Source organism: Eleutherodactylus coqui, chromosome 2 (assembly GCF_035609145.1).
Source record: "Eleutherodactylus coqui strain aEleCoq1 chromosome 2, aEleCoq1.hap1, whole genome shotgun sequence".
NCBI classification, from domain to species: Eukaryota; Metazoa; Chordata; class Amphibia; order Anura; family Eleutherodactylidae; genus Eleutherodactylus; species Eleutherodactylus coqui.
The window spans coordinates 18,157,554-18,181,493 of record NC_089838.1 but is presented as its reverse complement, the minus strand read 5'-3'; the positions used below and the strand labels follow the sequence as shown (position 1 = coordinate 18,181,493).

General features: G+C 45.9%; 1 protein-coding gene across 1 annotated transcript in view; it reads left to right on the top strand.

Moving 5' to 3' along the window:
- Nucleotides 1-8,435, top strand: part of FAT2 (FAT atypical cadherin 2) — a 101,212-nt gene extending 92,777 nt beyond the window's left edge. Inside the window, exons 21-24 of the mRNA XM_066590430.1 lie at nucleotides 2,753-3,158; nucleotides 3,247-3,400; nucleotides 3,960-4,516; nucleotides 7,109-8,435. Coding sequence (XP_066446527.1) covers nucleotides 2,753-3,158; nucleotides 3,247-3,400; nucleotides 3,960-4,516; nucleotides 7,109-7,569 — 1,578 coding nt within the window. The 3' untranslated portion in view covers nucleotides 7,570-8,435. The remainder of the gene's footprint in view (nucleotides 1-2,752; nucleotides 3,159-3,246; nucleotides 3,401-3,959; nucleotides 4,517-7,108) is intronic.
- The last annotated feature ends 15,505 nt before the right edge of the window (nucleotides 8,436-23,940 follow it).

The following is a 23,940-nucleotide window of genomic DNA, read 5'->3' as shown; positions in this document are numbered from 1 at the left end:
CCCAGACATTTGATTAATTTAATGACTAGTCATCTATGCAATGCATGGATGGGCTGGGTCCACCAGAGTGGGAGGCATGGACAAAGGTAGTCTTTATGGAAAAAGTCTTAAATACACACAATTGGTAGAAGGTTTATAGGGTTGATAGCTCTGGTAGATGTCATAATATGGCCAGGAAGGATGTGCGGATTAGCAGGCAACTTTACCTAAAGGCATCTTGACGCGCCTCAGCTTGTCCATACTGCTTCGTAACTACAATTGTACATCTTGAAAGTGAATATTTCCTGACTTAACTGGAAACGAGTGTAACCAAAGGCAGAATCTCATATGGCACGTACTATAGAAACGTCAAGGGCATTTCAAAATATCAATCATTATTACACCTGCATCCAGCCCCTGATCTGCTGCCAAACCGATGCGCAGAAGACGACGGGCTCAAGAATTACAGGCGGTGCTGGCATGGTCTCTGGTAGTTACAAGAAAAAACAAGTTCTAGGTGTTTTTAGCATTTTGTAACTCGTAAAAAAAATTAGTTTCAAATTTTTTTTCCGAAATCATGTGTACGCTGTACTCGCCGGTTCTGTTTTTGCTTGCTAAGCGCTTGGCGTCGGCTACAACAATTAATTAAGTCAGTTCACTGTATTCCCTAATTATGTTTACGTCCTTGAAGAAGTCATTATTCAGTTACGTAACCCCTTTAGTTAATGTGCTAATCACCATGATGGAAATTACGCAGCACTTTTATGAATGCCTCCTACTGATTACCCTGAGTGCTGCTCATTAATGTGGCGTGACATTTGTAGCGCGTAGACATTCGACTTCAATGATGATTCAGAAAATTAAAAAATTGTTTAATGTGTGACAAGGTGCCAGTGATGCAGGCGCTGCCCTGTTTTTCAGACCTTGCCACTTGGTACAGTTTTCCCTTTTGAGCTGCACTTGCCCCCATTAAAGACTTAGAGAGGTTTGACTGTCAAAAAGGAGCCCAGGTTAGAGTTTGTGCTGTATTGAGCTCTGTTATGGTTCCTATAGTTACATAATCTGGGTGGCACAAGGGCAAACTCTACTGGACATCATACATTACTGAAGTTTGTGTATTTCTTTATTGAGTGTTGCATGTGACTTCCCATTGGCTGCAGAGGTCAGGGGGAAGATCTAGAGGACTTGAGATGATAGAGAGCTGCAAGCTGGAGAGTAATTCCAGTAGTACTGAGCCCTAAGAGAGACTGCATTGCAAGTGATGAGTCAACCTGGGGAGCCATGTGAGATGTGTCCTGGAGAATCTGTGCCCGCTAGAGAGGCGCAGTTGCACAAGCAAAGAGCCAGAGCCAGACGGTGTTTGTGAAGCATAGTTCACACCTTCAGACATAGACTGAACAGGACCTTGGTGTCACCTAGTGTAGTCCATACCTTCAGACATAGACTGAACAGGACCTTGGTCTCACCTAGTGTAGTCCATACCTTCAGACATAGACTGAACAGGACCTTGGTCTCACCTAGTGTACTCCACACCTTCAGCCATACACTGAGCAAGTCATTGTTCACCCCTAGTGTAGTCCACACCTTCAGACATACACTAAACAGGACATTGCTCACACCTAGTATAGTCCACACCTTCAGACATACACTGAACAGGTCATTGTTCACCCCTAGTGTAGTCCACACCTTCAGACATACACTGAATAGGACCTTGTTCACACCTGAAGTTTGCTCACCTCACAGACAGAAGGAAACTACATCCAGAACCTCATGCATAGATAAACAAGAGCTAGTTCAAGAGTTCTCATACTGATAAAGGGGTAAGACTGTAACACATATCTGACGTAAAAGGAATATCGTGTCAGATATCAACCTGACAACATACAGAACATCAGATGTCTAGAGGCCGCACCAGATAAAAAGGGAAAGGATCAGTGGCTGCAGAACATGCAGACGGGGAAATCAGGTGTCCAGACCATCTTCAGGGAAGGTGGGAGCAACTCAAACAAGCAGCATGCAGAACACAAAGTGCTAAGAGGGAAAGGGATAAATGTCTGTCACCTTCTAGCAAGAAGGGCTGGAACTTGTCTGCACAGACTGGTGGTGATTGGCCGGCTAGATAGAGGATAAATGCCTGATACGTTGGTCTGACTGACAGGACTCCTAGCACTCCCGAGAACGGCTCCCCTGAATGCAGCATGTGTATGAAGGGGTAGTGCGCATGCTCAACTGCCACTTCATTCACTTCTATGGGACAGGCAAAGATTAATGGACTCAGCAATTTCTCCCCTTCGCCCTAGAAGTGAATGGAACCATGGTCATGCACCATTACTCTATTCACATGAGGCAGTTGATGGTGTTATTCTCAGGATTACTAAGGGGTCGAACCATTACTAAGGGTCCCAATGGTTGGACCTCCAGTGAAAAGACATTTATTGGGATAAATGTCTTTGGTGGTGAAATGCAAAGGTCACTGTGCAGGGAGGGGTTGGAGGTGAGCTGTTTACATCACATATTATGAACAGTGGATCCTACATTATATGTGTATATATGTTACCTCAACATGTTAACGTTTCAGTGTATCAAGTGGGTAGTGCCCACCGTTCACTCTCAGTGGGTGACATAATGCATGAAAATACAGTTCCATGCTAGGAAATTAGCTAAATCTGGCAATATTACCTTGGCATATATGAGTATATAACTTAACTAGATATTTGTACACGATTTAGCAATGTAATATGTTTATATTCTATTTCTTTTTACCATTTTACAGATTGATAATGGTTATGTACATTATAAGCATCTCTGCCAAGGAACTACCACCCAAAATCTGTATTTGGAGACACGGGTAAATGACGGGGCATTACATGCCATTCTGCTGGAAGTAACAAGCTCCACTGTCAAATTCCATGTGGATGGTGCGGGCACAGAGGAACTTGTACCACCATGCAGTGGGCAGACATCTCACCTGACCATTGGTGGACTTGTACGAAAGGATGAGCTTATCTTTCAAGGATTTCAGGGCTGTATGGATGACATCACAATTAATGGACAAACAGTGACAAGCCTAGGACCAGCTCTTCATCACGAAGGGATAATGCCATGCTGTGAACAAACCCAAGCCTGTAGCCAAGAGCCGTGTCCAAGTGGCAGGATGTGCGTAGAGATGGCCAATGGAGGTAAGTACTTGAGTTTTCAGACATGTATTTATTAGTGCTAATTCTTGACATGCAAATATGTATACTTACATTACCCTCATTCTTTCAGGTTATTCGTGTCTCTGTCATTCTCCATTCTTGGGTCCCAAGTGTGATCTGGGTACAGATCCATGTGCCACATCTTCCTGCATGCAAGGTCAAATATGCACAGCCATGTCCAATGGTTTCACCTGTACATGTCCTCCAGGATTTCAGGGTGAAAGGTAAGTGTCCAACCCCGTACTATTGTAGGAAGGTCTCACATACATCTGGTATGGTGCCCTGCTCAATGGGGATCAGACCCAAGTTAGCCACGTTTCTACATTGGGTTCAGTTAACCTAAAAATCCTGTAAAGGCAATAAATCCCAAACAACAATCAAGACCTCTAGCCTCAGGTGTTTATGGTTGTGCTGGTGGCAACCATCACCAGAAGTGGCTCCTTTACTCTATATAATACGACCACAAATTAGTGATTCATAGTGCCCATTTCTAGTGGTAAGCAAAAGCTTCATTTCGGCCCAAATTAGTTCAAATAGAACCAGAAGGTCACCAAAACCCTGAAAACGGATGTAGAACACTAAGAGCCCTAAAAGCCCTGTATAAAACTTTGCAAAAAGTTTGGTTTGCGTTCATGCCAAACTAAACTTTTAGCAAAGTTGGAGCTGAAACGGGATTCTACCAGTTTGGTTCACTCAACACTACCTATTGACTGCATTCGATGCGTCTTATTTTGAATGCTTGCCATTTTACTAGAGAAATTATACCTTTTTTCTTTCTTGCAGATGCCTGATTGAGGTGGCAAATTGTCAAGATGGTTCCTGCGGGCATGCTGACCTCTGCACACCTAGTAGCACATGCAATTGCAGTGGTGTTAACGGTGGGCAGCTGTGTGCGGAGGTGGACGAGCCTGAAAAAGATAGACGATTCCTTATTTCTGGAGCTCAGGAGATTGTTGAGATCCTAGGTGGAGTCCTTGCAGTCCTCTTCTTAGTGGGGCTTTTTGTCATTTTCAGAAAACGTATCTGCAAACAAGCTGGAAGCCACAAAGCTGCCCCACAAGAAGACCCAGACCTAAAGCAATATATATCCAGAGATGTAGGTGTGGGCACTCAAGGGGCACCAATGGAGCTTAACCTTCTCAGTTCTGTAGGTCGGAATCAGTTGGATGCTGAAGGCCATTCAAGAAGAAACAACATTCCAGAGCTACTTACCTTCTGTAAACCGCAGGGCATCCGGGGTCCTGCTGTCTGCAGTGTGGCACCCAATCTACCTCCGGCACCACCATCAAGTTCTGATAATGAGTCTATTGCCAAGAACAACTGGGATTGTGAAGAGAGCGGTAAGTGTGTGTGCTCTCCTCTCAAATACAGAAATCACCTAGATGGTAAAAGAAGCAGGGGGAAGTAACTGAAGCCAGACATCATTCACGATGGCATCTCTTGATGATCTGACAACTTTCGGATCACATGGAAGAGCTACCATGGACAAAGAGTCATAAATATTTGTAGCGTAATCTTATAGAAGAGGGTCCGAAATGTTCACCAATGTGTATAACCTAGTAGTGGCATCTGGGAGGAGACCATTCATAAGTCCTCTTGGTGCATCTGATTGATCAAGAAGGCTGAATGAAGCTCCCTAACTTGCATATTACATGGCAAATATTTTGGACTCAATTGGATAGAAATGAGTAAGCGAATGAATGTTTTACCTTTGAGTATCTAAACACTATCCACTGTTAACTGGAACTTAGTAATAGCAATACCTTGTGAGCAGTATCACAAGCTAACATTAATGCAGCCTCGTGCAAATACAGTTTATAGAACATATTACCCATATTCCTTTAATGGGGATTAACACTCCTTCACTTCCAAGGTCATTCTTGATTTGCCTTTGCAAAATATCTTAGTCCAGAAGTTAAATGTTTTCGATGCTCCCCCACTGGTGCAAACGCCCCACCCAGTTCCTCATACAGTACAGTCTCCTTCTCCAAATGCAATCAGGGTTCTGTATCAGGCCTGCTGAGTAACTAGTATCTGTCCCTATCCATCTGCAATACCTATAACACTTGAAGAGGCCAGCCTCACTTACAGTTCGATGTTCAGGAGTTTTAGCTTCCACCAAAACAAGCAATCCCGCAGTGTTGTCTGGGGACAGGAGTCCTACTCTCCACTCCTCTCTGCATCTCCTTGTCGGTCAAGTGGTTCTCACTCTCTCGGAGCCATTGAATTGCTTCTCCTTCTATCTTTTTCTTTTTTCTCTCACAGCCAGCAGCTTCTTGCTCTTCAGTCTGATGCCTACAGAGCTTACTATGCAATTAAAATTGCCTCATTGTATATCAAAGCATCCTCAAATGACACAAAGTCCATTTTTTGGTGCACACACCGATTCTGGCGCCTTTTTCAGCAATCTCTATGGCAACTTTAATCCCTTTGGGCTGAACCTCTCACACTCCTGATCAGAGGATGGGGTTGAGTGGTACTTTTGGTGGGTGGAATGCATACTACCCACTATATGTTATGTGATCTTATAGATACTGCAAAGTATTGCCGAATGAATGACAGGCGAGAGCTGCCTGTGATTAGCTGAGACAAGTAGTCGGTGAATACAAATCTTTTATTTTTCCTTTTCGAGTAAGGAAATATGGCTTGTCTGTTTGTAGTGTCACCCAGCTTTCCCAGACTGCAGAATGGCAGATACAGTAAGTGTATAGCTGACTAGCTATTCAGATCTGGGGTGTAGTGAAATGCTCATGAATCCTGGTGCAGAAGTGACTGGGCCGCACCTCCCCGCTCTCTCCACTGACGCGGTTCAGTTTGGTCGTAACTTTTATTGACAGGTTTACATATAGAGTGACTCAGCCCTACTAAACCCCCATATCATGCAGTCCCTAAGCAGTCAGATCAGATACCAGCTCTACACAGTGATAGTCATTAAAGTGCTGTTACCTCCAGTGATCACGGGTGATATCTTCTCGGATTGAATTCATCCACTTTCCCTTTTCTTCATCTGAGTGCAGACCACCATGAAGACTTCTGCACACAAACTCACCATCATGCTACTCCAATGCCTCTCTGTGCCTCCTACACAGTAGTAGTGCACCCTATGTGCCCCACACAGTTATAGTGCCCTTTGTGCCTCCCAAAAAGTAATAGTGTCCCTTGTACTCCCACACACTTTAATATTTCCCTTTTGTGCCCCTTGTCACCCTTACATGCTGTAATAGTGCCCATTTTGCCCCTAAACACTGTAATAATGTCCCTTGTGCCCCCACATACCAATTGATTCTCATTTTTTCCCCACAAACTGTAATAGTGCCCCCTTGTACTCCATATATTGTAATAGTACCCATTGTGCCTCACATACTGTAAGAGTGAACCCTCTTCCCCAGTGCCTCCTGCAATGACTGTACTTAAATGAATTGTTCTCTTACATAGTGTGCTGAACGAATTTAGGGCCGTGATCACAACTGTGACCCCTATAGTTATACCATCGTTTACAATTTAGGAAGAAAAGTGAAAACTAGAGATGAGCGAGCACGCTCGTTTAAGACTGATGCTCGAGAGAGCACCATGCGAGAGGGTGGTGGAAGAGATCTCTCTCTCTCCCCTCCGACGCGCCCCCCCCCCCGCATGGAGCTCAAACGAGTAAGCAGTTACTCGAAAAGACTGAGGCTCTCTGAAGCATCAGCCTCGAACGAGCGTGCTCGCTCATCTCTAGTGAAAACCCTTCTTTAGTCTATAATAGTGCCTATAGTGGTTGTTACTCTGTTTTCCCACAAATGATACACAGTAACTAAGAAATGACTAAATATAATTGTTACCAAAACAGACTTTATTAGGGATGTTTGTTCCTATTTGGAAATGCCATTTAGGAGCTAGAGGTGTACAGCCATTATCCTCATTCTAATACCGCTTATGTACTTGTGTTCCAGTGTATGCAGGAGACTCATCATTTTGGCAACCCAGCTATAATGCTGTAGAGATACAGAGATATCCACCATCCAAACCTTCAACTGCACCCCCTATTCCACCTCTTCCAAGAGAATCAGAACAAGAGCCCTTATTTGGTGGATTCCCATTTCCTCTAGAGAAGAAAAACAAGAGAGCCCCAATACCTCCTTGTTATAGCAACCGCAACTTGGATGATTTTCTCCCACAACCATCTTCCTGCCAGGACCAATACACTGCAATTAGCTATTATCCATCACAACTCATGCAGCCTAAAGGCCCATCTTATCCTGCCGAAGATGGATTGCGGCGTCTTAATGTACGACTGAGTGTGGCACAGCCCTCCTATGCAGACTGTAATGTACCAACAAGGACCAATACAAATTACCAGGCTCCGGACCTGACAGAAAGTGACTATGGCAGCTGTGAAGAAGTTATGTTTTAAAAGTGACCAATGCTTGAGTTGCAAGAAGATGGAGTTGGAGAAGGTCATGAGAAAACCAGAAGAAAGCAAATGAAAGAGGCTATAATTAAGATCACTGCAGAAATACCAGATGATGTGGCACTCTGCAGCAATATATTGGGAACCGCCATGGGGTTCGCATCTGTGCCATCATCATAAGAGATTGTGTTTTGGTATCTGGATACTGAGTAATCCTGTGGAGAACATTCATCCAGTTAGTAGAACTACTGACAGAGGGTAATATCTTGATCTGAGATATTAGAGAGCTCCTATTTTCCTAGAACAAGCTGAGCATGACACATTTAAAGCCCTGCTGACCCTAAAAAGCTGCACGGCCCACAATATTATTACTTCTTGCAGGGAGTTTGATTGTGAGCTCATTAAAGGTCACCTCACCCTAAAGTCACCCTTTAGTAAAAAAAAACAAACATTTTAGAGCACACTATCAAAAAGCAATATAATCAACTTCTGAAAAGGTACTGAAAAAATACAGAAGTGGAGGAAAAATCTGCATTTTCTTCCTCTTTGCTGTAGATGACTTCCGAAATGTTCTACTAAAAGTAAAAACTACTGCCAAAATTGTAGGAAAAGAAGTCAGGAATATAGGGTGGGCAACAGACAACGAATCTCATGACATACAGCATGCAGTATAGTGCCATCACCAGGGCACATCAATATTCTAACACAGTGATATGGCAAATTATGTATATTGTGTATGCTGCCACTGGGGGCCCTGAGGGCATTGAGTGCGTCTATTCCCTCCATAAATGTATGATATTGTTACATTGTAACTTTTTGTGTATATAGCTGTATTTTTAAAAACAATAAAATATAATTTTTTATAAATACTTATGCTGACATATTTTGGGTGTATAGCTTATTCAGATTTAGGCTGGATTCAGACGAACGTATATTGGGTGGGTTTTCACGCCCAGCCGATATACGTCATCTCTCTCTCTGCAGGGGGTGAGCCTGGAAGAGCCAGGAGCAGTGCTCTGAGCTCCCGCCCCCTCTCTGCCTCCTCTCCGCCCCTCTGCACTATTTGCAATGGGGAGAGGCGGGAGAGCGGTGGGGCTAATTCTCACCACTTGTCCCGCCCCCATCCCGCCTCCTTTCATTGCAAATAGTGCAGAGGGGTGGAGAGGAGGTAGAGAGGGGGCGGGAGCTCAGTTCCTGCTCCTGGCTCTTCCATCCTCCCCCCCCCCTGCAGATGAGGACGACGTATATCGGCTCTGCGTAAAAACCCAGCCAATATACGGTCGTCTGAATCCACCCGTAGGAGGATGTGCGGTGAACCACAATATTTACTCGGTCTGATAGGTATCAGGTAAAACATAAACAGTCAATGCAGGGGTGCCTCCAGTCTTTATGCTGCGGCAAAGTAGGAAATACTACAGACAAAAGAAAACACTCATTTTACAGGCATTGAAAGTGCCAATACACAAGATACCCAACACATATTAGAAGCATATTGAGACTTGTCTGAAGTGTTTGAGCAATAGTGCCCCCGGTAGTAATAGTGACCTCCGCTAGTGGCTCCAGTGTTAATAGTGACCCCTATAGTGGCCCCTGTATTAAGTGACCACAATAGTGGCCTAAATAGTAATAGCATTCCCACTAGTAAGTGACCCCCCATATTGACCCTAGTAGTAATATTGACTCCTGTATTAATAGTGCCCCCAAAGTGGCCGCATTATTAATAGTGCCCCCATAGTGGACCTCCAGCCAGGCAGCAAGCCCACAAGCATTGCACTCATTCTGTCGCAGCTCCAGTCGTGTGGCTACAGCATTGTCTCTGACCTTTCCCTCGGTGTCTGCACTGTGTACAACGTTTGCATGAAGGATCGCAGAGGTCAGGGGTTACAGAAGGATTACAGCGTGGTGGCTGCTTGACCGGATCTGCAGCGCAAGCGCAATGCTTGCGAGATTGCTGCCCAGCCGCCTCACAACTGGCAACTACTTTTTACCGGTCATTAATTTGGCTGGTAAAAAAAATAACATACAGGCCAAGTGGCCAGCTAATAACAGCCAATAATAGCTAAGCACTAGCTGTTATTGGCTGAGTGCTCAGCCAATCAGCACAGCCCTTTCAGGAGGCGGGAATTTTTAAATCCCCGCCTGCTGAAAGTGCTGGACAGCAGTGTCGGGGAGCCGCATCTGAGCGGCTGAGAGGTGAGTAATTTATTTTTACTTTTTTAACTACTTAATGATGTTTTTTCAGGGAAGGGCTTATATTTCAAGCCCTTCCCTGAAAATCATACTGCAGGGTTTGCCACATAACCACTGCTTTCAATGGGACCAGCAGCAGCGCCGATCCCATTGAAAGCAATGGGATAGCATGCTGCACTTCTGCCACAGCTGTGGCAGAGGATTCCTTCATCGGGGATGACGGAAACTCCTGCCACAGCTGTCACGGCTGTGGCAGAAGTCCACGGTATTTTCCCTATCTTTTCAATGGGGCTAGCGCTGCTGCCGCTGGCCCCATTGAAAAGACTGGCGATATCCCGGGGTCTTTCTTGTGCTGCGAGGCGAGTGTTTTCACTTGCTCTTCTAGTGCAAGATAGAAAAAAAAAAATCGCCAGTGGGTGTCAGCCCTAACAGTAGTATACAGGGCTCTTATGGCTCATAGACAGTGTTGTACTCCAGTTTTAGGGGGTTTGGTGGACTTCTAGTTCGGTTTGAACTAATTTGGACAGAACCAAACTTTTTACAAAAGTTCAGCGAACGAGCAAAACCAAACTTTTCAAGTTCACTCATCACTAATTATAATCTCCGCTGATGTGGTCTACTATAGCCTGTCTGCTGTATGGGAATATAGGTGCGGTAATGCAGCATTTCCACTATAATCGTACACAGCCGGTTACGTAATGTGATGGGAAGGAGCCTTCAGCAGTCATTCACTCCGCAGAGCATGACGAACCTCAGGTGTTGTACACCAGACCTATGTGCAGGGAAGCAGCAATGTCCAGCACCATGATAGAACAGCAAGGACTGGAAAATCCTAAAATGTCTTGTGTCGTCCGAATACAAAGGTGTAACGGCAGAATATGCAGCAGGTTTATAGCCAGCAGATCAGAAATGGTGGATTATGATGGTGAGACGGACCCTCTGTATCTCTATCACACTACCACACTCAGTCATTCTCCACCACAGTGCCCTGATGTACCATGAGAAGCTCTTAGGGTGCCACAAGGGAGGGAGAGAGAGAATTCATCCTCGTACAGGGGTGCCTCGAGATAAACTTTTTGTGACAAGGTGTGCCACCAGCCGATAACTCTCCAGGCCCTGGCACTGCCCAAAGAGGAGTGCAGCAAAAAGATCAAGGGGATCATATAACTACAGCCACACAGTTGTCTCTATGATGGGGCTGAGCAATTCAGGAGTTCCCTGCCCCATTATTAAAGGGGTTGTCCCGCGGCAGCAAGTGGGTCTATACACTTCTGTATGGCCATATTAATGCACTTTGTAATGTACATTGTGCATTAATTATGAGCCATACAGAAGTTATAAAAAGTTTTTTACTTACCTGCTCCGTTGCTGGCGTCCTCGTTCCCATGGAGCCGACTAATTTTCGCCCTCCGATGGCCAAATTAGCCACGCTTGCGCAGTCCGGGTCTTCTGCTGTCTTCAATGGGGCCGCTCGTGCAGAATGCCGGCTCCGTGTAGCTCCGCCCCGTCACGTGCCGATTCCAGCCAATCAGGAGGCTGGAATCGGCAATGGACCGCACAGAAGAGCTGCGGTCCACGGAGGGAGCAGACCCCGGCGGCCATCTTCAGCAGGTGAGTATGAAGACGCCGGACCGCCGGGATTCAGGTAAGCACTCTCCGGTTTGTTTTTTTAACCCCTGCATCGGGGTTGTCTCGCGCCGAACGGAGGGGGGGTTAAAAAAAAAAAAACCCCGTTTCGGCGCGGGACAACCCCTTTAAGGAAAAAGTCAGCATGTGGTGAAGAGGGGGGGGGGGGGGGGGTTGGTGTATGCTTAACCCCTTAATGACACGGCCTATTTTGGGCTTAAGGACGAAAGATTTTTGGTGGATTTTCTTCTCCATTTTTCAAAAGCCATAACTTTTTTATTTTTCCGTCGACGCGGCCATATAGGGCTTGTTTTTTGCGTAGTGAGCTGTAGTTTTTATCGGTGCCACTTTTGGGTACATAGACAATATTGTAAAACTTTTATAATCTTTTTTTATGATAACAGGGAGAGAAAACGCATCAATTCTGCCATAGATTTTTGGGGGTTTTTTTTAACAGCGTTAATCATGCAGCATAAATGACACAATACATTTTTTCTGCGGGTCGGTACGGTTACAACGATACCAAAGTTCTTATATTTTTTTTTAGGTTTTTCCACTTTTCTGCTATAAAACCCTTTTTTTGTAAATATTTTTTTTCTAAATCGCTGCATTTAAAGTCCTGTAACTTTCTTTATTTCTCCATGGACGGAGCTCTATGAGGGCATATTTTTTGCGAGACGAGCTGTAGTTTTTATTGGTGCCATTTTGGGGAATATACGGCTTTTTTGATCACTTTTATTGCATTTTTGGGGGGCAAAATGCTAAAAATTAGGATTCTGCCTCTGTTTTTTAGCGGGTTTTTTTACGCTTTTTGCCGTACAAAATAAAAAGAGTGTTCAACTTTTTGTACACGTCGTTACGGACGCGTCAATATCAAATATGTGGCATTTTAAATTTTTTTATGCTATGTTAGAAAAAGCCCCAAAAAAGGGTTTTTTAAAAATTTTTTTGACATTTTTTTTTATTTTTTTACACAATTTGTGTCCCTCTGAGGGACTTACAACACTGTGCCGATGATCGCTGTGATGAGGCATGGCAGGACTTCTGGCAACACAGAATGGCGGTATCTGGCGTCCTGTTGCCATGGCAACAGGCCGGGCTCTCTGCGATTATATTGCGAGAGCCTGGCAACTTTCCAGAGGGAGCGCGCTCCCTCTGTGAACCCTTCCCATGCCGCGATCTACATAGATCACGGCAGGGAAGGGTTAAAAGCGGAGGGCACATCTCCGATGCACCCCACTGCTGCAGCGGGAGGCTGGCAGCCAACTCCCGCTGCCAGATAGCGCGAGATCATGACCGATCGCGCGCTATCCCTATGACATAAGGGTACGTCATTTTACGGGAAGTACCCCGCTCCCATGACGTATCCTTACGTCATGGGGAGGGAAGGGGTTAAAGGGGTATGCCAGTTATTAGAAGAAATTACAAGTGGTCACCGATTGGTGAAAACCGATAGATCAGTGGGGGTTCGACTGCTGGGACCCCCAGTGATCCTGGAATCAGGGGACTCGTGTCTTCTTTACTTTGCGGTGCAGGATCTTTTCACCATATTTCTGTAGTGTATGAGCCATTGGGCCACTGGCAGCACGAGTGTGGCTCCATCCGTTTCAGTGCCACAGACAGATAGCCATGGTTGAGCATCTGCACTGCCACTGTATTCATGTCAATGGGACAGACAAACACAGCCGAACATGGTGCTCAGCTATGTGTCTGTGCAACTGGTGGCCTACTCGCTCCTACCGTGTTTCCCCGAAAATAAGACCCTGTCTTATATTATTTTTTTCCGGCTGTCCACCATCAGGGCGCTGGTTCATTTTATCATCTATGTCTGAACATAGAGATAACCTCTAGTCGGGGTCTTTAGCTGCCTGCCGTGATTATTCAGGGAGATAGGTGTGGGGAATATTGGAAGTAACCCTCAGCAAAGATGGTGTAGCACCGCCTGCTATCAATCATTGGGTTTAGAACAGGTTACCGGGACCGATCACTTATCGGGCAGGGAAGGTCTGCTGTTACCACTAGACTCCTGCTCCAAAGGCATTACCCCGTGTGTAGAGGTCAGTGACAACTGGAGTTTAAAGACCACCCTACTCCTGTAGTCCATGCATGCGCTAATGAGCTGCGGCAGGGAGTGCGTTCTAATCCTTCACCCTTTCCAATCCACTGTCTGACGTCTGAAGACATTCTGATTGAAGGCTGTACAGTTCCAATGTCGGAAGACGTCCGGCAGGGTATTCTTACTGTAGATTACTGGCCGCTCTGTTGTAGGGGGGGCCTCTCCAGCATGTCCCATACCACAGTACTGGCTCTAGCCAGCAGATGGCGCCATTGTATAATGGCAGAAAGAGAAAGCCCCCTAGGAAACCCTGAATCCAAAATTGGATTGCAAAGGCTTAAGAGAAAGCCAAAAGACACTAAGGTGCCAGTGGGCAGACTCTCATTGGCATGATTGTATTTTTGCCGAGAAAGTACCGTATTTTAAAAATAGGTCCATATTGTGGATTAGTCAGTCTTTGATAAACTGGCAGACCACCTTGAAACATCTGAGGTCCATTTTGGTCTCTGAAGATCTGAGGCCTCCAGATGAAACGTGTAGGACGTTCTGTTTAACGTTCGCTCCGAATGAAGTATTAAGAACATCAAGTATTGCTGGACATTTTCTTGAATGCAGCATCCACAATTATTCTTTTTCTCGCTTTCTTGAGATTTCCTTAGAGCTCAGAACCAGGTCTATACGAATTTCTCGGCGCACTTGCATTGCGAGTCGTCCTGTATTTATGGCTCTCAAGTAATGTACTTATGATTGCAATCACTGATAGGATGCCATATGGAGGAGACCGGTTTTCCTTGCCTAGGGACCAAGAGCTATAAGGCCTCTCTGCATTTCATCTAGGAAGGCATTCCACCTATACAGAGAAGAAAGGCTTCTAAGTGTAGTGGTTGCAGAGCGGTTATCTCATGGTTATCAGCAATTTTTGGGATACATCCAATTTATGGGAAAGTGTGTTTAGATGTTCGCTTTAGTTAGTCCAGTCTGTGAAGAGCAAAAGAGGAGCTAGGTCTTATTTTGGGGGGATGTCTTAATATACTTACCTAGCAAGCTCGGTCCAGGTCCCTCCGGAGCTTTAGCAGGCTTCCTGCAGTTCTCGGCCGCCCACAGACGATCACTTTCCGGTTATGGGATTTATAAATCTCGCCTCCAGGAAGCGATGGCTCTGATTAGTTTTTGAGTGCTGCTCGGCCAATCAATGCAGCACTGGATGAAATAATATGATGGCTGCAATTGGTTCTTAAGCGTCGCTCAACCAATGAATGCAGCACTGGATAAACCAATCACAGCCATTGAATTGTGGAGGCGGAGTTTATTAATTGGCTGAACCGCTGCATTTATTGACCAATTTATAAATCCCGCCTCCACAACGCTATGACCCCCAGGGGCTTGAATATACCCTCCGAGTCTGCCAACTACAGAGGCTTTCTAATACGCTTCTATACTAAAGTATTGTAGTGTATTAGAAGAATGATAGAAGATGCTGTTATTCCAGTCCCCTAGTGGGACAAAAATAAGAAGTTTCAAAAAAAAAAACCACATGTGGCATCGCTGCATTTGTAAAGACCCACAGAAAAAAGTTAGTACATTATTTAACCCACGCAGGGCATGTCCTGACTTCTGTGCTTCTTGCAAACACACAGAACTCGCACGGTTTTATCACCCGTGTAGATGCAGCCCTATAGGCACCCATGTAGGCACACAATCAGACCTCATTTTATTAGTAATCAATGCAGAAATCCAGGTCTTTCCAAAAGGGTTCACTTACTTTTGCTGGAGGCCAAGTAGTAGGACATCCTGCAATCAATCAGGGGCCCCATTTAACAAGAAGTAATTGTGTAAAGCAGACAACCTATTTTAAAAGTCCCCATGTTTGGTGAGAGACGATGCACAGAAGGCATTTGCAATCTGAACACACGATATGCAACAATACAGTAATAAGTACGGTACCAGACTTGTGCCCAGTCATCCAGGTCACATATTACCTTCTAGTTTTAATTACTTATACTTGGCCTTTATTTGATGTGGAATGGCGGCAATCCGGATAGAACGCAATATATCTTAATCTTGAAATCCAATTGACAAGGTGACATCGCTAAAGGTCTTTGATCAATCTCTGCCTGTGAAATAATTGGCGAGGGGACAGAAAAAGCAGAAGGCAGCGGAGCGCGAATCAAGAATCGTCAGATCGTTTATTTAGCAAAACGTCAATACAGAGAACTCCGAATTACAAAGACTATATTAGTACACGGCGTGGATCTGACACTATACACAGCTACAAGAGGAATACAAAACTTATATACATGTTAAACAATCAGCCTGTAAGACAAAGTGCCCTCCCCCAAGGAGCTGACAATCTAAAGAGAACTGCTCGGCTCTCCTGACATGCCTCTTTTAGTCAATACTTGTATTCCCTGTAAAATAATAATTGTGGAGCGCCTTGTTAGCACTCTGTGTCATACCATTCCTCCGTTCTTCCTCCGGGAAATGTCAATGACTAGAATGGTCATTACCGATCCTGCCTGTCAATGGGGTGCATCAGTTACTGTCAGCACTTATTGAATGGTACCATAGTGTAGGCACACGCCCAGCAGTCATGGTAACATCCTGTTGTCGATAATACATTTCCAGGAGGAGTAACAGAGGGACAATAAAACTTCAAACTCCAGGACAGAATGCTACAGAATATTATTATTTTTTTTAGGGGTGAATACAAGTATTTACTAGATTTTACACACCAGGGGAACAGATTAGGGGTTTTGAGACTCTAAGAAAAAAAATCTGGGCAGGGAATGGGTTAAAATAACAAAAATACTCACCCATTAAATGACACCCCACTCCACGACAACTACCCCTACCACCACCGCTCTGGTGCTGCAACCAATAGTTGGCATCCGTGCGGATACTGCCATGGGCGGCACATGCAGCATGTGAACTATGAACAGGATGTAACCGCTGCAGCTTCAGTCCCAACCACTTTAGTTGCTGACCACTGCAGCAGCCTCCATGGTGCGGATTGGGGAGATTGTGCAGGACTGAGGGAGGGGAGGTACTGTCCAGGTGAGTAGGTAAGTATTGTTTATTTTAACCCATTCCATGCCCAAAAGCTATTCTTTTTTGAGTTTCCAATACCCCATTCAAGTCAAAACTATGCAAGTGCCACCATTAAGTAATAGAATTCCCCCCAGCACAAGTGGGATACAAATGAGACCACAGAATAGTCTTGTAAACCTGGATATCAACCACATTCATAGTTCTGAGAAAAATCGAGGAAATTCTCTTCCACATTGGATTGCACAATAGAAAACGTGTAACCGACTCGTGTTTGGTCCATCTTACCCACCAATTTCCAAAGCCCCCGTCCCTTTAAGTTGCAGGAGTCAATCTGTTAGAAGCTAAACTACCTGTATAATCCCTTCATCATAGGGGGTTTAGACGGCCGGTGGTATGTTACGTCTCAGCTGTACAAGGGGGGACCCAACAGAAACAGGAACTCATTTATTAAAAATAATCTACTTAATTTGTACATTTTGAAACTTCTGCCTCCTTTAAAGTACTCAGCATACCACCTCAGCCGGGCAGAAAGTCACCTAGCACCAGAAGCCTGTACCAGTTAGTAACGACCCGCCCACCAGAGGATGCTGCTTATTTCTTATGGGTAACCCCTCATATGTACTACCAGGTGACGACAACATAAATGGGTCGACGGATGTGAAAATTCAATTCCACATGTCTGATAGGGCATATTCATCTAATAGATGGAGGCACCTCCTAAACAGCCTCAATAGGGTGTCCCTTAATGAAGTTAATGGACGTGACTACTGATGCAGTAGAACTTTGTTGTTGGAAAGTTCTTTTGGAGTACATTGCACGAGTATCCGGTCAAAAACCATAGCCATAGACCATGATGACCTGCATCAAACTCCCCAACTCATCTCCAGCTCAATCAAGAAGGTCATGCAAAATAAGCCTCCTATGATGCAGGATTTTGCCACCAAGGACAGAAGGGCCTAAAGGCTGCATTCCCACGAACGTATATCGGCTCGGTTTTCACGTCGAGCCGATATACGTTGCCCCTATGTGCAGGAAGGGGGGGGGGGGGGATGGAAGAGCCAGGAGCAGGAACTGAGCTCCCGCCCCCTCTTTGCCTCCTCTCCGCCCCTCTACACTATTTGCAATGAAAGGAGGCGGGGCAGGGGCGGGGCTAAGTGGGGAGAATTAGCCCCGCCCTCGTCCCGTCTCTCCTCATTGCAAATAGTGCAGAAAGGCGGAGAGGAGGCAGAGAGGGGGCAGGAGCTCAGTTCCTGCTCCTGGCTCTTCCATCCTCCCCCCCTGCACACGAGGACAACGTATATCGGCTCGGCGTGAAAACCGAGCCGATATACGTTCGTCTGAATGCAGCCTAAAGGCGTTATCACATTTCTAAGATTGGTTACCTTTCCTAAGAATTGGTCATTAGTAGCTGATCAGCGGGGCTTTGCCGCCGATCAGCTGATCGCCATACCCGGTGTTCTAATGTACAGAACTGCTTTGTTGCATGAAGCAGGCCGCTCCATCATTGTGCAGTAGGCCCAGGGTGGCCCTCTTGGTGGACCTCCAATGTTCAGCTATTATTGGCCTATCCTGAGGACAGGTCATCAATCTTAGAAGTAGAACCCTCCCTTTAAAAGCTACAGTATGTCCACCTTCACATTTTTAATTATCCAAATGCATCTAAAAACAACAAATTAAGCAACTTTACAAAAACTCAATTTTGAGTTTACAGCCCCAAAGCAGACCTATACGTCTTCGTAGAAACAAACAAACAAACCCTATGCAATGTCCTGCCTCTTTCTATGCTCTACGTCTACCCAACATACAGTATATAAGCAGAAAATAGGGGTCATATACAAGGGAATAGAACTGTGGAATCAGACTACACAGGGTTTGTTTGTAGTCTGTTACCATGGAGATGCATGGGTCTGCTTTGGTGCTATAGACAAAAAACTGTAGGAAAGTTTTAATGGAGGCCTTTGGCAAAAGTTGCTTAATTAGTTATTTCAGATTAATTGGAGCAATGAAAAAATATTGTGATCATGAAGTTGCTCATACTGTAGCCTTTAAAGTTACACCCCCCTTCACTTCATATCCTTTTACCATGACTCTTGGGCCAATTCCCCACCTATTTGCTAACAAAGCAGTTCTTTAGGGGGGAGAATCCTGCTCGAGTGAGCATTGTCCTTAGCGAGTACCTGCCCGCTTGAGACAAAAGGTTCGGGTGGCGGCGCGGGGGTGCGGTGAGTAGCGGCAGTCAGCAGGAGGGAGCGGGGGGGAGAGAGGGAGAGAGAGATCTCCCCTCCGTTCCTCCCCGCTCTCCCCTGCAGATCCCTGCCCGCCGCCGGCACCCGAACCTTTTCTCTCGAGCGGGCAGGTACTCGCTAAGGGCAATGCTCGCTCATCACTAGTCAGGATGCAATATCATCTTAAAGCCAGCTCTCCTAATCAAACAAGACGATATTGGATCATTCCTTGGCACTGAACATACTGCAATGAGACGGGTCATAGACCATTTGGTTCAAGATGGGAGATATAATACAAAGTGTGTGTATGAATAAGACTAGAGCTACATGACGAGTATGGCTATGATGGGGATTGTGTGACCCAAGATCGCTGTGTAGTTGTACAACCTCGTACAGCCATTAAATTCGAGTGAGTCGCACAAAGCCACATGTTGCCGTGACTTCGCAAAAAATCCATCAAGGTTGAAATTTTTTGCGTGCAGGATAACCTGCAACTTGCAACGCTGGTCCCATGGCATCGTAGGGTCACAGTTAGAGATGAGCCAGTATACTCGCCAAGGCACATTACTCGAGCGAGTAGTGCCTTAGCAGAGTATCTGCCCGCTCGTCTCTAAAGATTTGGGGGGCGGCGGGGAGGAACAGAGGGGAGAGCGGGGAGGAACGGAGGGGAGATCTCTCTCTCCCTCTCTTCCCCGCTCCTCCCGCTCACTGCCGTAACTCACCTGTCACCGACGCCGGTCCCCGAATCTTTAGAGACGAGCGGGGAAATACTCGGCTAAGGCACTACTCGCTCGAGTAATGTGCCTTGGCGAGTATACTGGCTCATCTCTAGTCACAGTTCTATATAGCGATCTTTGGTCGCGAGGCCAACGTCTCGGTGTAGTGCTAGCCTAACGCTCAAGCCCTTAACCATAGCATCCCGTCAGATGGCTAGTAGGGGGGTTTATTAAATTGTTAATTGTATCCCTTTAACAGATTTGGCAGATAAGAGTACACATGCATGTCAACTGCCATGAACACGCATGAGCGGCCAGTATGGCAAATTCAGCCGCCGGTGTATTACAGCATGCAGGTTATACAGAACAGTGCCCACTTTTGCACCAGTTTCTGTATGTAAACACTGTTGAAGTGATGGTAACTATCAGACTTCAAGAGCTAAAGCCTATAATGGATGAGAGAGGTAAATGAGTCGCCGAGGGTACATGCAGCGTCCTTGACCCTCAGTAAGTGAAGTGCGTTGAAAGAAAAAGGAATATTTCTAGGGCTATCGTGCTCAGAAATGGGTTTTATAGGAGAAATATGTATTATATTCATAGAACAATGATAATGGATTGATGGTGGGACCCCCATCGATCAAAAGATCAGGGATAAGGGACTGACGGGTGGGACCCCCCTCGATCACAAGATTAGGGATAAGGGACTGACGGGTGGGACCCCCAGTTATCACAAGATCAGGGATAAAAGGACTGGCGGGTGGGACCCCCCTCGATCACAAGATCAGGGATAAGGGACTGACGGGTGGGACCCCCAGTTATCACAAGATCAGGGATAAAGGACTGGCGGGTGGGACCCCCATCTATCACAAGATCAGTAATAAGGGACTGACGGGTGGGACCCCCAGTTATCACAAGATCAGGGATAAAGGACGGGCGGGTGGGACCCCCCTCGATCACAAGATCAGGGATAAGGGACTGACGGGTGGGACCCCCATCTATCACAAGATCAGGGATAAGGGACTGACGGGTGGGCCCCCCACTTATCACAAGATCAGGGATAAAGCACTGACGGGTGGGACCCCCATCTATCACAAGATCAGAGATAAAGGACTGACGGGTGGGACCCCTATCCATCACAAGATCAGGGATAAAGGACTGACGGGTGGGACCCCCATCTATTACAAGATCAGGGATAAGGGACTGACGGGTGGGACCCCCATCTATCACAAGATCAGGGATAAAGGACTGGCAGGTGGGACCCCCATCTATCACAAGATTTGGGATAAGGGACTGGCGGGTGGGACCCCCATCTTTCACACGATCAGGGATAAGGGACTGGCGGGTGGGACCCCCATCTATCACAAGATTAGGGATAAGGGACTGATAGGTAGGACCCCCATCTATCATAAGATCAGGGATAAGGGACTGACGGGTGGGACCCCCATCTATCACAAGATCAGGGATAAAAGACTGGCGGGTGGGACCCCCATCTTTCACAAGATCAGGGATAAGGGACTGACGGGTGGGACCCCCATCTATCACAAGATCAGGGATAAAGGACTGGCGGGTGGGACCCCCATCTATCACAAGATTATGAATAAGGGACTGGCGGGTGGGACCCCCATCTATCACAAGATTAGGGATAAGGGACTGGCGGGTGGGACCCCCATCTATCACAAGATCAGGGATAAAGGACTGATGGGTAGGACCCCCATCTATCATAAGATCAGGGATAAAGGACTGGCGGGTGGGACCCCCATCTATCACAAGATCAGGGATAAAGGACTGGCGGGTGGGACCCCCATCTATCACAAGATCAGGGTTGATCTTGTAAGAGGAGAACACAGGAGGCCATGTATTTGTAGACTCTTTCCATTCTCTATGGAAGACATCGAAAGACCCTGGGAGCGCTCTTAGCCCTCCCTCATGAGCGTAGCCTCTTCTCCCAAAACCAATTAATAAATTCCCCTGTATTCACATAGTAACAGTGGCCGATTGATGCCTACAATACATAACTGCGTACAGACATTGGCGGTATAGGAGTACAATGCATTATAATTACCGCACAGATGCTCAGTTAAAGGGGTTGTGTAAGAATAAAAAGTTGGCGCTATCCTGTGTGCCGCATGAATAGAGTGGCGGTCGGGCACAAACCCCACCATTCATATTAAAGGGACAGGCCCACTGAGATGAGTAAAGCAGAGGTGCGCATGCTCAACCGCTATTCCATGCATTCGGGGACCTCCTATTCTCAGGATCGGTGGGTGTCCAATTGATCGGACCCCCACTGATATGAAAGCTATCTCCTATCCTGTTGATAGTGGGCAGCTTTTAATCTTGGCACAACCCCTTGGCACAGTGACGTCAGAAGTTTTGTTTGGCAGAGTGTGGGTGCGAAGATCCCCCAGATCACTAAAACAAAGGCGCAAAAGTGCTAATGAGTCGGTAGACCAGTCGCTAATCACAGCCGTGGGGCACAGTGATTGGTCGTGTGCTGCTGCCCCTTCGCTTGGCAGCTGGAAAGGATCGCGGCATCCGAATCAAAACTCCTGCCGTCACGTTTTAATGAAGGTTCAGTTACACTTTAAGCATCTATGCTGCATGCAGACATTCTACGGAGCCGCGGTCTCCACTCTTCAGCCCTCCATCGACCGCCCCCAGTATGTCACCGGCAGCCAGATGTGGATACGGAAGTAACAATCCGCTGATTCACTCAAATATTCAATTGCTGTAGCATTCAAAAGGTCCTTTAGCTGAATCACAGCTACTACTTACTACCATGTCTATACTTAAAGGGGTTGTCCAGAGTTAGAAAAACATGGCTTTTTTTTCCCCCCAAATACAGCGCCACCCTTTCCCATAGGGTTGTGCGTGGTATTGCAGCTCAGATCCACTGACATAAATGGGAGCTGAGCTGCAATGCCAAACGCAACCTCATAAACAAGGGTGGCGCTGTGTTTGGAAGAAAGCAGCCATGTTTTTCTAACCCTGGACAGCCCCTTTAATGTATTCCATGGCGGCTTTGGAGACAATCAAAATGTAGATTACATTCCAGAAGGACTCTTATAAAGCAGGGTCTTGTTAACCCCTCGAGGAGCTATGGCATGGAATTCAATGGGATGTACAAGAAATGCGTCATCGTAAAGGAACGCCTTACTAAATACCGTAAGTGTTTGGGTTTCCACCATCTGCCGAACTTCATCATCACGGACAGAAGCTACAGCATTAGATACTAGGACTACTGGAAGGTGCTGAGAGGAGAAACATGAACACTAGTGAATCTAGAACTCTGGTTTTAATAGAACCTATTAAAAAAAATTCCGCCAGGGTGGTATTCTTTCTAAGAAACATTACTTCGATGGGTAAATCTGCCGCCTCACCATATGGCCAACAAGTGTAAAAAAAACTACGCCATTAACCCTTTTCAATCCACTGTCTGACGTCTGAGGACATTATGATTTAAGGCTGTACAGCTCAGATGTTGGAAGACGTCCGTCGGGGTTCTCTTACTGTATATGGCCAGCCTCTCTGCTGTCAGAGCCTATCCAACGTGTCACCTTATGCAGTACTGGCTTTAGCCAGCAGATGGCGCTGTTGTATAACGGAAGAAAAAGAGTAAGCCCCCTAGGAAAACCAGGATACAAATTGGACTGGAAAGAGTTAAGACCGCTACGCTGACATACAGGCCTCATGCTACAACTTTCCCAATTCCACAGCTATTTTAACTTGGTCATAAAAAGCACAAAAACATTTCAGAACCACCTGATTAGATAATGTGGACTTGTCATAGCTTATAAAGACCCTACTGTTACTGCCCTTATAAAGGCCTACGCACAGGGGCTGTTGCCCTGAGACAGCTACTTTAATGCTGATAGGAAGGTACTGATCAGCGATAAGATTGTAAAAAAATATGGCAGACTGAAAATCTGCCCATGTGGGTGAGTCCTTAGTTAGCTACAGCTTATTTTTAACTGAAAATCTAAAAATATCGGAGGCATCTTTTTTTACCTAAATGCAAGTATTTTGTGCAAAAGTCATTTTTGCATCAAGAATTTATTACAAAATTTGCACCGTTTGGCTTCTGCAGCTTCTACATATCACTGTATACAGCAAACTGCAGAATGTCTCTCACAAGCAGATCTGACAGCTCAGTCTCCAGCTCCTTTATCTCTCCTGAAGTATCTTATCAACTGATTTATGACCATATCAAAATACCGTATATACCCGAGAATAAGCCGAGACAATAAGTTTCACCACAAAAAGCTGGGAAAACTTATTGACTCGAGTATAAGCTGAGCTATACGCGAGTATATACTAAACCCTCCATACTCACCTCCCAGCCGGCGTCTGTGTCTGTGCGACAAGCTGCTTGAATTCTCCCTGCTGTCATCCCCTGCCGTCCTCTCTGATTGGCTCTGTCAGAGCTGTGTAAGTAAGCGCTGTGATTGGATTGAGCGCCAGCCAATCACAGCTGGCGCTCGATCCAATCACAGCGCTTACTTACACAGCACTG